A 15,580-nucleotide genomic window follows, 5' to 3' on the forward strand; every position below is an offset into this window, starting at 1 on the left:
GGGGCAGGGACTGGTTTGAATAATGTGTATTAGGTGGTAAATAAATAATCTGTAATAATTCTTACTGGTGTAGCTCACAGGGCTATGATTTCATTTTTATCAAGTTCCCACCTTTGTGAGTCTTGCATTATTTTTGACTGCCTTTCATTGTGACTCCTGCTTGAATTCTACTCTGCTGCCTGCTTTTTGATCTGAACCATTCCTGCCATTCCTGCCAACCACAGCCTGCTTAACTATGACTGATCTTCTAACAGCTTTATCCCTAGTTACCTTGTGCTGTTTATGCAACTATTAATTGTTTTTCTTGATCCACCACAGCATGTGCAGATGCATGTCCCTGCTTTTCAGCATCATTGGTTAAAGGGATCCTGTCATCGGAACGCATCAGTTAATAGTGCTACTCCAGCAGAATTCTGCACTGAAATCCAACAGATTTTTTTATATTCAATTTTGAAATCTGACAAGGGGCTAGACATTTTGTCAATTTCCCAGCTGCCCCTGGTCATGTGACTTGTGCCTGCACTTAAGCAGAGAAACACTTTCTGGCAGGCTGCTGTTTTTCCTTCTCAATGTAACTGAATGTGTCTCAGTGGGACATGGGTTTTTACTATTGAGTGTTGTTCTTAGATCTACCAGGCAGCTGTTATCTTGTGTTAGGGAGCTGTTATCTGGTTACCTTCCCATTGTTCTTTTGTTTGGCTGCTGGGGGGGGGAGGGAGGGGGTGATATCACTCCAACTTGCAGTACAGCAGTAAAGAGTGATTGAAGTTTATCAGAGCACAAGTCACATGACTGGGGGCAGCTGGGAAATTGACAAAATGTCTAGCCCCATGTCAGATTTCAAAATTGAATATAAAAAAATCTGTTTGCTCTTTTGAGAAACAGATTTCTGTGCAGAATTCTGCTGGAGCAGCACTATTAACTGATTCATTTTGAAAAAAGTTTTTTTCCCCATGACAGTATCCCTTTAAGTAAATGCTGGTCAGTCTCCTAACCTGCACAATGTACAAAGAGGTTTATAAACCTGCCTCCAATTACTTCCCCTAAACATATTATATGCACACCGCTCAACCGACGTATCCATGTCAAATACCACTCTGAAATGCTATCCATTTTTCAGTTCCTCCTTCTTTAAAATAATCCTTAGCATTATGGGAGATTTTAGACTGGCTTTCTTAATGTATGCTAAACCAATGTCAGCTTTGAAGAACAGAACAGTTAAACATCTTTGCCTCTGTGTATCTGAAAGTAAAATTTGATTCTCTGTGTGTATTCTGCTGATCAGGAGTCCAAACTACCAAATATCTAAATGACACATAAGTACATTGCACAACTGACAGCAACAAAAAAAGATAATTATAAGTGAGATTCTAGGCTTGCATGGATCCTATACCTGTAAATATTTAGTATAACTACATTATTATAACATCATTGTCGTACACATCAAGGGCATCTTTCCAGATATATACTTTATTAACAATAAACACCGTGTTGCGCCTTTTTAAAAACTTGTACAGAACTGCCTGCATTTAGCAAAGCCATATTCATGCAGGTCTGGCTGGCAACAAACGGGCATGCCCTAAAACAACCACTAGCTTGTGCCTCATTCACAGCCACACAATTGGAAACTGGAGGTCACAAAGAGCAGAATGAATTTTGTACTTAATGCATACCTATAGCAGGCATTCTATGCAGGACAACCTTAAGGAAGTTTGTTTGAATAGGACATTATGGGACATGGTATATTTAAGAGCAGTCTGTAAAATGGATCCATACCTCTACTGTAAAATTGCAATACTTAGACAAACATGTATGTTCCAGTATTAATTTACTTCTATGTAAGTTTTTCCCTTTCTTCCAATTAGATGTTCTTTGGTATTTAAGTCAGGCCTGATCACTATAATGTGGCATTTAGGGATAAATATACAACCTAACAGCCCAGCAGTGGAAGCCAGGATGGCAAATATTTCAACAGCCACCGAGTATTTCCCTTTGGCGCTCACATAAGCAGGAATAAAAGAAACCCAGACAATGCAAAAAACCAACATGCTGAAAGTTATATGTGTTGCTTCATTGAAAGTGTCGGGCAATTTCCTTGCTAGAAATGCCACAACAAAGCTTAAAACAGCCAAAAGTCCAACATATCCCATCATACAGTAGAAAGCTGTTTCTGATCCCTCATTGCACTTTAGAGTCATCTTCACAGATTTTTCCCTTGTATCAAAGTCTGGAAATGGTGGTGAGCGGAGAAACCAAACAAGGCAGATTAATGCTTCTCCAAATGTACCCAAACTCACGAGGTAAGTGGATACTCTGGATCCTACCCATTTTCTTGCTCGGCTCCCAGGTTTGGTAGCATTGAATGCAATAACAACAGTAATGGTTTTAGCTAAAATTGCTGATACTGCGACTGCAAAAATAATTCCAAAAGCTGCTTGTCGAAAGAAGCATGTTGTGGCCTCTGGACGTCCAATAAATAACAAGCAGCACAGAAAACACATAGTTAGTGATAAAAGCAAAATATAACTTAGCTCCCTGTTATTAGCTTTCACTATGGCCGTGTTCCTATATTTTAAGAAGATTACAAGAACTCCCGTGGAGATAAGGCAAAAGAAAATGGCAACAGAAGCTAAAACTATACCAAGTACATCTGAAAAGGAGAGGAAATCGATAGTTCTTGAGATACACATAGTCCTCTTCTCATCTGACCACTGATCTTCAGCACAGGTCATACAGTTTTCCATATCTAAATAAAAATAACATGAAAGTAATGAGATACATGTAGTAGCAATCAGTTCTTTAAACAAGCTGACATTTTTTATTCAATTCTAAAGCGGATGTATAAAGACATTGGATGACTATGTATCTCAATCTGGCCACCCATTATGAACATATGCTGTGGATCACTGGCATTGCTTTATTCACGCAGAAAACACAGGTTCACCTACACACGTGGGTTCTAGTGCAAGGTTGGATACAAAGTATGTTAAAAAATGGAGACTGGCAGAAGGTTTTTTTCACATTGCACTCTGCCCCGTTGTCATCAACAGATTCAACTTTTTTTGAATCATACTTTTTTAAGTTTCAGTAGCCTGAAAATACAACCTTTTCACTGAGCACCAGAAGTGCCAATGGCAAATCCAGGGGAAGTAGCCAAAAAAAACATTTTTACCTTTTAAACATATATATATATATATATATATATACATATATATATATATATATATAAACTGCATTAGGGGTGAGTAGTGGCTGTTTTGCTTGTGTTGCCAAAAAGAAGAAATGTTGTGAATTTAATGGATTGATAGGAGATGATTCACATGTAAACGATCTACAACAGTAACTGAGATCTACATTTGTGGATGGAAAAAATGCTAGGGAAACAAAAACATTTATAAAATATCTTTATTTTAATAGATTATTCTGTTATAACATATATATTTTTTTTAACAATTTTTGTAACTAGGGATGCACTGAATCCAGGATTCGGCTAGGATTCAGCCTTTATAAGCAGGATTCGGATTCAGCTGAATCCTTCTGCCTGGCCGAACCGAATCCTAATCCTAATTTGCATATGTAAATTAGGGGCGGGGAGGGAAATCACGTGACTTTTTGTCACAAAACAAGGAAGTAAAAAATGTTTCCCCCTTCCCACCCCTAATTTGAAAGTTAGTGTTCGGTTCGGTATTTGGCCGAATCTTTCACAAAGGATTCGGGAGTTCGGCCGAATCCAAAAAAGTGGATTTGGTGCATCCCTATTTATAACAATAGTTTAGTGTAGATAAGTAGGGACGTCTTATGTGCCAGGAGTCATATACCCCTGCAAAAGTATGGAGACCTATATTAAGGCATCTCATGTTCAAGATAAAAACATCACACTGAATAATGTCCCCCACTTAATTTTCCCACAAGAAGAAAACATAGCAAAACCTAAGCCCGGGACAGCTGGGTCAGTGTGTCTAACCAAAAATGCAGGTTTCTGAAGACTGGTAAAAGCAATACAGACAATAATTGAGAACAATTGCAAATCTATAACCATCTCTGTTAAATATGTGGTGGTTGACAGAGGTGATGAAAATTGAAGGGCCTCTAGAATGAAGACCATTTTTAAGCTTTACAACGTGACTGGTTTGGTTAAATTATAAATAAAAATAATTGACAGCTACCACAATTTAGCTATCCAACACTCAAACATTTAGGAACACTTGTTTTCTCATAGATATAAACGGTTCTTATACTTTAAAGCAAAACTATTAACACTTACAGAATGTCATTATGCTCATAATTAGGCTAACATGAAACCCACCAGTACAGTTGGTTATGTCCCCTTCTGAACAGGCAATGCAGTCATAGCAACAGATGGGCTCCAACTTCCTGGCAGCTTTCCTGAAGCCTGGTGGGCATTGGTTGGTGCACAATGAAAGTGGTGTCTGAGATGTAATGAAAAGATTTATTGAATTAATGATTTATATTGATAATAAAAAATGGTTATTCCATATTCATTACAGAATACATTTCTAATTTAGACATGCATAGGTTTTCATTACAGAGGATCAATGGGACTGCCTAGGGGCCTGGGAAATTTCAGGTAGCTCATGCTCTGTGTTGCTGCTCTGGTTAAACATCTGCAAGATGGCAGCAGGGGTCACTTGTGCATTTATAGGCAGACAAGGTGAGATCTTGACCAGAAGTGCATACAATGGGTCAACTGTAGTGGTCATGGGATTCATTTCAGTTAGATATATGAATGCTAATGAATTTTTTGTAAACATGTTTTCTCAGCACAGATGTAGTTTAAACAGAACCACACCCAGCTTTAGAAACAGCAACAGACAAAACAAATAGGGGCAGATTTATTGAGGATCAATCGATTTGTGTTTACCACAAAAAACTTGAATTTTTTGAGTTTATTAAAAAAACTTGCATTTTTCAAGATTTATTATACCCGACCCTGGAAATAGCTCGAATTAGAAAATACACCAACTAAAACCTAACAAGGTCATGTGAAAGACAATCGCAGAGGTCTCTTAGGGTAAGGGAACACGCTGCTATTTCGGGAGATTACTCATAAAGCGACAAATTGTTTTTTCTTCTGCCTTCCCTCTGGCTAGAATGTAAATCGCCGGCGGGATGGCACTTAGAGTGCTTTGTTTTCCGAAGTCTCTTGAAGTTGCCTCACAAGGAAACTTCGGGCAACTTCGGAAAGCCGATCCGACTGCCATCCTGCCAGCGATTTTACATTCTAGCCGGTGGGAAGGTAGTTCTGGGAGATTAGTTGCCCGAAGAAGAAGCGATTTGTCGCTGGGCGACTAATCTCCTGAAATAGCAGCGTGTGCCCTGGCCCTGAAAACATATGAAGATGTTAATAGCCTTCATGATGTTTGAGTTTTATTTGAAGGGTTTTGTCCGAAAGCTCGATCAATTTGAGCAATTCAAGTTTTTTCCATCTGAAAATTGTTAACCCCAAACTCACTGATTCCAGTTTTTTCTTAAGTTGTGAGTTTATTCAACGTATAAAAAAATTTGACCTTTGATAAATAACCCCAATAGTGTTTTTTTAGTATAAGGAACTACTTAGGAGTTTATTATGTACTTTCTTTTCCCTTTAAAAAGCAAGAAATGAAGCATGAGTTAAGGTGGTACCAACACATACATTCAATTTATTGCCCAAGGCTAGGGGAAATGGTACTGAATTACTGTATTTCATAAAGAACATATAATCAAAATCAGTGCTGGCCAACTTCTGCGTTACCGAGGGCCGCAATTTTTCTGGCCTACAATGGTGAAGGGCAGATAATGGAAGCCAGTGATGACCACTCCCTGTTTTTAAACCACACCCATGTTATCACAAGACTATGTCCACATTAATTGTGGTAGCACACCAAAAAACCAAATGGTTGTTGCTCACTGCAGGGACATCACTCATCACTCATTTGTGACAAAAGTTGTCATATTAAGACATACCCTTAAATCCATATGCCTCTCCTCCCCTGTGGATAACACAGCACCCCTAGCACATGATTAAACACCTAACAATAATTTATTTTCAAATGCTAACAAACCCCAGAACAAATACCAGGCTTATGTTCCACAGGCAGAGCAGGGCAAACACAGGCAGAGTATGGCACGCAAGGGCAGAGTATGTCAAACACAGGCAGAGTATGTCACTCACAGGCAGAGTAGGACACACACAGGGAGCATAGGGAAGGCAGAATAGAGCAGGAGACAGGGAACCCCATCAGGACCACTCTAATATGTACTACATACAGTGACACAGTGCTGGTGCCCCATTAGCATTTTGTATAAAATAAAGTGTGAACAGGTGAACAATATGGGCAGTTTCAGTCTGGGTCTCAGGTATGAACAGTACAGGGCTTTGGGTGTGAACAATAGAGGTTTTACAAGTGGGAACAATGCAGGGGGATTACATTTGTGAACAATACAGGGAATTCGTCTGAATTTGAGGTTTAAACAATGCAGGCAGGGGCGATCCTGGCCCCTGTGCCTCCTGAGGCAGCAGCAGTTACTGCTGCCCCCCCTCCCCTGGAAATTCGCTCTTAAAGTACCAGTAGCAGCATTTTTGCTGCCCCCTGGTACCTAGTGGGGCACTGCCGCCTGAGGCGATAGCCTCAACTCGCCTCATTGGCGAAGCACCCCTGAATGCAGGGGTCAGTTACCTCTGTAGTGATACCATTTAAAGTTTACACATGGTAAGCAAACACAGCAGGTAGGTGGGGGGCACACAAGGGGGCTACAACCATTATTAGAGCTAGACGTTGCTACTGTTTGGGATTGTATAGATGTGTATCACATGTGAAATGTGTTTTACATGTGTATTTAACTGGGGTAAATCATCATTTAATAAAATAATGTTAAAAAAGTGCAATGTTTGCTCCTTTTCCAGAGAACCACAGCAATAAATCAGATGTTGACTTTGTAACTACAGACCAGTTAATGCTGCCTGCTTATTTTATACAAGAAGGAAACAACTTGTACCTTTGTAGTCTTCTGTTTTCCAGCAGCATTGTATAATGCAGTCACATACCTTTTTAACACGTGACCCAGTATGCCAAATGGTATAGACCACCAAGTGGGTTATAGTATAATCAACCAAGTGGGTTGCAATAATGGTTTGGCTTTACCCATAAATATACAGAATATTGTGCACATTGGGTGCATAACTGGATGTGGCCTAATGTTTTGTTTCAATATGCTAACAACTATAACTCAGGAGTCAAGAAAGCCTGCGAGTGCAAGGTTATATATAGATTTGCATTTATAGGAAATTAAAAAAATTGTGTCATTGGACTGTTTCATATCATTGTCATGATTACCTCATTAAATTTGTGATTCCATTTGATATCACTTTTGTTGATTATTAGTTGTTGCCCTGGAGGAGCAAATGGGAAGAAGCTGCCAATCTGAGCAAAGGTAATAGTTCTATTGGTTGTCACCCAATTCATAATATCATATTGTCCTATGGGTCCTTGATTTGCAGAATGAAATTCTTTTCCGGATGTTGTTTGAAAATCAATGTTTTTGAGGTATTGGCTCAGCTAGGAAAATATAAACATATATAAATCATATATAAAACATATATAAATATTTGACATGTTTTAAAGTATATTTTTAAAAAGTACTGATATGGCATTCATATCTTAAATTCATTGATGCAATGCGTAGACTCTAGAAAATGTATTTTTATGAAAATGATTAGAAATGTTAATTAGAAACTCAAATCAGGATATAAGGAACGTAACTAGTTTTTATACCTTAATCGCTGTTATATACAGTATCCCACATGGATTTTGTAAATATTCTCCTCTACCTTTATGCTTTTGAACTTCCATTATCCTCGATTATCTTTTCACAGATTTCCTTATTAACCTTCCATAGTAACTATAAAGTGTTATAACGCCTTTACACAGAACCAGCAGGGTATGTGACCTACTGGATAAGGGAATGATGATATCTATACAATGGTGATGCAGACAATTGGAAATAAAAGTTGGAATTATCTAGGGTTATCTTGCTCATATACCCTTTCATAGTAAAACAATAAGGTGCAAGTGTGTAAGTCCCATAACCAATAGCAACCAACCATCAGTTAGTTTATGTTGTCAACTTCATAATCATTTCCTAGATGCAAGAGATGAGGTTATGATTTTGCTTCTTTGTACATTTCAGGGGGTATTTACTAAACTCCGGTTGGGCTTTTTGGGGTAAAACTCGAATGTTTCAGGGGTTTTCAAAACTCAAATTTTTCGAGATTTATTAAAGCCCAATGCAGCAAAAAGCCAGAATCTGAAAATGAGCCATCTCAGACCTGCTGAGGTTGTGTATAATTCAATAGCAGAGGTCCCTATCCTATTTTCAAGTTTCTGTGATCTTCACTGTAATTAGTCTCAAAATCTGACCATTTTGGACGCCAAACCTATTAAAGAGAGCATTTCTAATAGTAAATAAGGTAAAATCGGGTTTTAAAGTTTGGTCATAGTTTTTTATTTAAAAAATTCAATAAATTCAGATTTCTTTCTTTTTATCTATCTATCCATCTATCTATCTATCTATCTATCTATCTATCTATCTATCTATCTATCTATCTATCTATCTATCTATCTATCTATCGTCATCTATCTATCTATGTACATTTCATGTTAGGCCTCAACTCAATATCTATCTATCTATCTATCTATCTATCTATCTATCTATCTATCTATCATCTATCTATCTATCTATCTATCTATGTACATTTCATGTTAGGCCTCAACTCAATATCTATCTATCTATCTATCTATCATCTATCTATTTTTCTATGTACATTTCATGTTAGGCCTCAACTCAATATCTATCTATCTATCTATCTATCTATCTATCTATCTATCTATCTATCTATCTATCTATCTATCTATCTATCTATCTATCTATCTATTATCTATCTGTTAAAACTAACAATCTAACTATCAATCATTAACAGTAAAATATTATTTTACCATTGAAGGTTGAAAATCCTTTAATAGATTTAATTTCTGACCAGAACTTTTCTTTGATGATAGCATGTTGTGCAACGCATTGGCAAATGAATACACAGCTCTGTAAACAGTGTAAGTTACTCTGAGAGTCTTTATGTCAAAATTAGCATCAACATTTTGTAATGACTCCTCTCCGGTGCAATTACGCAGTGGGTTAACTATTTTCCTATATGTGGTTTCGTTTGGCGGTAGACACTGAAACATTTCATTCCAAAAAACAGCAGTAAAAAAATTGGGAAATGTTGTTAGATTGATGCTATAAAGGAAGTCTTTGAACCCAGGAATTTCCTCTTGGTGTACTGAAAACTGCAAGGAACCATTGACAACCCTATGATAAGGGCCAAATAAGTTGTATGTGAAAAATGAAAGTGATGTTGGAGTGATCCAGACTCTCCCGCGCTCTGCACGTATAGCGGCTGTGTAAATCAAATCCAGAAAGCTCAACTGGCTACACAAAGTAATAACCACATTGGCATTTGAATTCTCCATGACTTTAAAGACACTTAGAAAGGAGAAAATATCTTGGGTTGGAAAAACTGCATAATAAGCTATACATATACCACTGTTGAGTAACACTGTCCTTAGCTCCTGACTTATTTTCAAATTATGCTCCTCGTCGGATGCAACAAGTCCGACCCATGTCCAGCCAAAGTGATGGAGGAGCTTTACATAACCGGAATAAAGGGAACGGTCATTAGGTACAATCCGGAAGAAAGATGGGAATAATTTTTTATCATCTAAAACTGGATCTTGGGTCCCATAAGTAATCTGGAGAAACAAAAGATATATATTGGATAATCTAAGAAATAAGCAGTGTTGCAGCAAAAAAAATATGGGAAATGTAATACATCTAGATATGATTACAGGGTAATACCCACTGGCTTTATCGCTATTAATATACAAATCACATTGTAGAGGCTTTACACCAACACTTCTTCACGGAGATTCCTAATGTTAAAATACCCCACCTTTATTCAAACGCACATCATTGAAGTGTATTTGCATACGCGTTTTGTAACTGGCACTTCCTCAGAGCCATCTCTATCTACCAACAAGTGATGGGAGTTATAACTTAGACATGTATAGTGGAAATATAAGACAGACCTGCAGTATTAACAAAGCATGATTGCACTTACACAAAAATGGTGTCACAAGTTGCATCTCTGGCATGAGCTAGATTTAACAGTTTAATATTTTAATTCTTATTTAAAAAGTACAATATGTCCTTATTAACTCAAGCAACATATGTGACTGTCCAATTAATTAGTATCTGTTTAGTGATATTTAATGATACACCAGTGCAATGACTATAGGAGGGATAATATTCTCAAAAAAATTTGGTTTTCTTATTTATTTAAAAAGCTCTAAAATGTTGACATTTATTTGGTGTGAAAACCACGAAAACCACTAATTTAAAACTTCGCCAGGTAAAAGTTGTCGAGGTCCTATAGAAGTCAGTGAGAGCTGCGCAGATCTGTAAATCAATTACGTTTTCGTATTTTTCCGTTACTAGGAATTGTCTGAAAAACTTGAATTTTTAGAGGTTTTCAAGGTATTCGTACTTTTAGTGCATCGTTCAGTGTAATTTTACGTTCCTACTTTTTTATTTGGATTTTGTAATAAATCTCACGCCATTCGTCATTTTAGAGTTTAGTCCTGGTTTCAAAATCCACTAAAACCACAAACATGTTACGGTTGATAAATAGGCCCCTAGGTGTCCTATTAGGTGTCCTAGTTAAATCTGCATTTTAAGACAGCCCTGTGCATGTTTTCTATTCCTCATCTTAATATATTTAATATTCTTAGAAATGTCCCTCCGTTTAGTTATGGCTCTTGGGGTCATTGTATGCAGGGATGCTTTAAGCACTATATTTTTAGGTAGCCAGAATAGTGGCGAATGAACCTACACTGCAATTGTCCGACAAGCACTTAGAGCAGCAATTATCATGTAATTGTATGCAGATGCATTTTCAGGATCCTATCACAAACACTTGTCAGATGTTTAAAATCTATGGGTACTATTTTGGGTGTTTTGGTACTGTGCTTTGGGCTACTTAAAAATGTGGTGCATAGTGCATCCAGAAGTCAACATTTAAAGGGCAATTAAAATTCAATTTAAAAATCCTGTTTTGCGGTATGGGATCCTTTATCAGGAAATCTGTTATCCAGAATGCTCTGAATTATGGGAAGGCTCCATTTTATCCAAATAATTCAGATTTTTAAAAATGATTTCCTTTTTCGCTGTAATAATAAAACAGTACCTTGTACTTGATCCAAACGAGGATATAATTCATCCTTATTGGAAGCAAAACCAGCCTGCTTGAATTATTCAATGTTTACATTATTTGTTAAAAGGTATGAAGATCTAAATTACAGAAAGACCCCTTATCTGGAATACCCCAGGTCCCAAGCCTTCTGGATAACAGGTCCCATACCTGTAATTCACTTTAAGATTCACAGCAGTCCTGTGCATTAGAGCTATTCTTTAATCAGGACATGTTTAATAGAGTCTTTGATTTCTCTTTAATAAATAGTATGATGTTCTTTTGTCAATCATCGGGTAGTTATAAATACAGCTACAGGGATTGCAAGGTTTATGAGCACAGTTGGGCTATGGCTCATATGGCTTAAAATAAAAGATTTGTCTCTGAAGAATAAAAACCCTTGACTGTACGAAGATCCTGATTTCCAATCCCACATGTAGGGTTTATAGGGGTATATGGCTAGTCAAAATGAACAATGTAAAATGCCCTCAACCTTTACTCCTCCTAGTCATGTAAATAGCAACTGATGAATAACAACATTGTATTTGTACAATATGTACATTTTTGGTTGTTGTAATTATTGTACATACATTGGTAGGTTTGAATACTGTTCTGTACTTACATGTGGGTATCTATAGATCTGGGTAAGTTCTGCCATGCTATACGGCAGCCCAATAAATCCAGCCAGGGGCCCTTTGGTTGTACATCTGTAGCCTGGAACATGATCCTGTCTCCCAGAGAACAATTTCAAAGTGGCTTCCATTGATTTAGACACATAGTCACACGAGTCATAAATCTCATAGCCCAAAGTAACATTAGGGAGAAGCAAAGGATTCTTGTTAATTTCCTCTACAGCAAACATAATTGCAAGGATATGTTTGTAATATCGCAGAAACACTCTGTAAGAAAATACAGTCTGTTAAATACATTAGTGCCTGCCCATTCAATTTGCATATGTATAATTATATTTAATGTACATGTAGTACAGGTATGGAAGCTGTTATCCAGAATGCTCGGGACCTGCATTTTTCGGATAACGGATCTTTCCGTAATTTGGATCTTCATATCTTAAGTCTTGTAGAAAATCATGTAAACATTAAATAAACCAACTAGGATGGTTTTGCTTCCAATAAGGATTAATTATATCTTAGTTGGAATCAAGTACAAGATTCTGTTTTATTATTACGGAGAAAAAGGATATTGTTTTTAAAAATGTTGATTATTTGGATAAAATTGAGTCTATGTGAGACGGATGGCCTTTTTGAAATTCAGAGCTTTCTGCATAACAGGTTTCCGGGTTACGAATCCCATACCTGTACTACCATATGACAAAGAATATCCATTCATACCTGTTCCTATACCAGGCACATATCAAACTGAACAGGATTCATTTAATCAGGAGGCAGTTAAACTGGCTGTATGTTTTGGGAGGAAATTCAGATGAAACCCATTTAAACACAATCAGAACATTCAAATAACCCAGGAATTGCCCTTGTTGGAACTGAACCTAGGTTCCTAGTAATGCAAGGCAGCACCTCTTGCCACGGCGCCAGTGCACATTGAAAATACAGTTAAATATATCCTGACAGCCCCTCTGAGTGTTCACAGTTTTAGTTCTCTGTGCTATCTCTACACATGTTCACACAGCACATCCCTATACAGGTACTGCATGTGGTCCATTATCCGGAAACCCGTAATCCAGGATGCTTTGAATTACAGAAAGGCTTTTGAATCCCATCAACTCCATTTTATCCAAATAATCCACATTTTTAAAAATGATTTCCTTTTTATCTGTAACAATAAAACAGTAGCTTGTACTTGATCAAAACTAAGATATAATTAATCCTTATTGGAAGCAAAACCAGCCTATTGGGTTTTATTTAATGTTTAAATGATTTTCTAGTAGACTTAAGGCATGAAGATCCAAATTATGGAAAGATACGTTATTTGGCAAGCCCCAGGTCCCGAGCATTCTGGATAACAGGTTCCATACCTGTACCAAAAACCCTCATGTATTATTAAAGTTAATGTACTTTCTACTCCAAAATAAGTGACAAATATAAAGGCACTTGACCTGTATGTGTGCTGTCCTTATATTAAGAGGTACATTATGGCTTATATAAAATTCTTCTGCCCTGAATAGTATTTGGATACAATAAGATAGACTGTAAGCTCTTTGTAGCAGGCACCTCATTCCAACTGTGCACATATACACCAAGCAATTACGTATTTATTTTCCCTGTCAAATTCTGTTTGTGTTTATGCCTTGTAGAACACTTGTGCACATTTGTGCTGCTATATAAATATAAAGATATAGATACAGATAACAGATGCATAAATCACAATACAAAAGACACATGCCATGTGCAAAAACAATACCAATTTACTGAGATCCCACCAAATGCTCTTACATAAGAAAACAAGGCTTATTGCCATATCTCAGGAAATCTGTACAGGTATGTGTAATTTATGTTTTATGTTTTTAAATTACAAGTATATGAAATGCTTGCAGTATTATTAATAGTCTCTGCTGCAGTGATGCAAAATCACTGCATCCTCATATATTATGCATATTAGTTATTGTTGCTGATTTATTTCCAAATATTCTTTATTATTTTCAAAGAGAGAAAAACAAACGCAGTATAGGTATACAGCATAGTCTTATGTATCATACAATTTCCATTACGAATATCAAGTATACCGTTGAGAAAGGGAGAAGGTTGTTAGTGAGAGGGAAAGCAAGAAAGAAAGAACAAAAGAAGGAAGAAAAAGGCCCATTCCAAATTTAACCCAAAAGCACATTGCTCCAGACAAAGAAAAATCCCACACAGAAATACCCCGTGTCAGTAGATCAGGCCAATGGAACCGATGAACCTGAAATTGAGCCGGCTTGCCGACATAGATCTAGCAATTGTGTACGTCTCCAAATTTTCCAAACAGCGGTGTTGTGGGTTGCTCTCTGGATATCGCAGTCTAAGGATACCTCCATTGACATATTATAGTGGGCATCTCTAAGTACTTGATGTAGAGTTGGCGCTGCACTTGCTTTCCACAGTCTAGCTATGGAGGCCCTCACTGCAAACATCATGTGATGTAATATATATTCCTCCCCACGTTCTAGGGTAGACAGGAAAATATGTAACAGCGCTATTGCTGGGGTAAGTTGAATTGTGATATTCAGCTGAGTGTGAAGAAGGCTCTCAACCTCTAGCCACAAAGCCTGTACCCTGGGGCAGTCCCAGAAGACATGCAGCAGGGATCCAACATCTCCACATTGTCTCCAACAGAGAGCAGAAGTGTTAGGATATATACGAGCTAACTGATGTGGTGTCAGGTACCAGTTAAGCAAAAGCTTAGTATATTGTTCTAGATGGTTGCCACACCTGGTGGCCCTTTTAACTCGTTGTATAACTCTTTCCCAATCAGCCACTTCTAACTGTAATTGAAGTTTAGTTTCCCATCTGACCATATGAGTACTCTTTGACTCAGAATAAGGTGAAAGCAGCAACCTATATAAGGAGGATATCATGCCCTTCAGTGGTTTATCTTGGAGGCAAACAGTTTCCAACCAGGTTTTCTGACCCAGAGGGAAGGTTGTTTGTGTAGTGAGGTAGTGGCGTACTTGCAGGTACTTGTAGTGGTCTGCATTGGGTAGTCCATACTGCAGTACTAGGTTGGGAAATGATTGAATATAGCCCTTACTCACAATTGATGCCACAGTACGGATGCCATGGAGCTTCCAGGATTGCAAAGATAAGCCCGGAATAGCTTTTTCAAAACTAGAAATCGGTTGTAAGTAGGACATGGTGAATGCAAATATCTTGTGTTTCCTGACACGACTCCATACTAGGAGTAGATCCTTGATGGTTTGCAAGGTAAAATTACATTTAAGCGGATTTACCGCTTTCGGTGACCAGACAATTTCCGCAAGACTTAGCGGGCAAGCAGCTTGCTTTTCAATATTAACCCAATGCTTATCTGGATGCGTGAGCGACCAATAAAGAATTGCCTCCAACAATATCGCTTTGTGGTATTCCCTAAGATTCGGAAAACCCAGGCCCCCAGAAGTCCGTGGTCTGAACAGAGTGTCTTTAGCAACCCGCCTTATCTTGCTATTCCATATAAAGTCTAGCATTAACCTTTGAACAGACATAAAAAAAACATCTGGGGGTATGATAGGTATCGTTCTGAGCATATACAAAATTTTCGGTAACATCATCATTTTTACCACAGCAACACGACCCAACCATGAAACATATGTCATTTTATACTGCAAAAGCTCTT

General features: G+C 37.6%; 1 protein-coding gene across 1 annotated transcript; it reads right to left on the minus strand.

The window, feature by feature from the left end:
- Positions 1-1,644: 1,644 nt before the first annotated feature.
- On the minus strand, positions 1,645-12,158 carry LOC108695871 (vomeronasal type-2 receptor 26). The gene is made up of 5 exons (XM_018224823.2): positions 11,919-12,158; positions 8,994-9,800; positions 7,335-7,556; positions 4,307-4,430; positions 1,645-2,746 (listed from the first exon to the last, which is right to left on the minus strand). The coding sequence occupies exons 1-5, from the start codon at positions 12,156-12,158 to the stop codon at positions 1,824-1,826; spliced, it is 2,316 nt and encodes a 771-aa protein (XP_018080312.1). The 3' UTR covers positions 1,645-1,823.
- Between the last annotated feature and the right edge of the window lie 3,422 nt (positions 12,159-15,580).

This window comes from Xenopus laevis, chromosome 7L (assembly GCF_017654675.1).
Source record: "Xenopus laevis strain J_2021 chromosome 7L, Xenopus_laevis_v10.1, whole genome shotgun sequence".
Lineage (NCBI taxonomy): Eukaryota > Metazoa > Chordata > Amphibia > Anura > Pipidae > Xenopus > Xenopus laevis.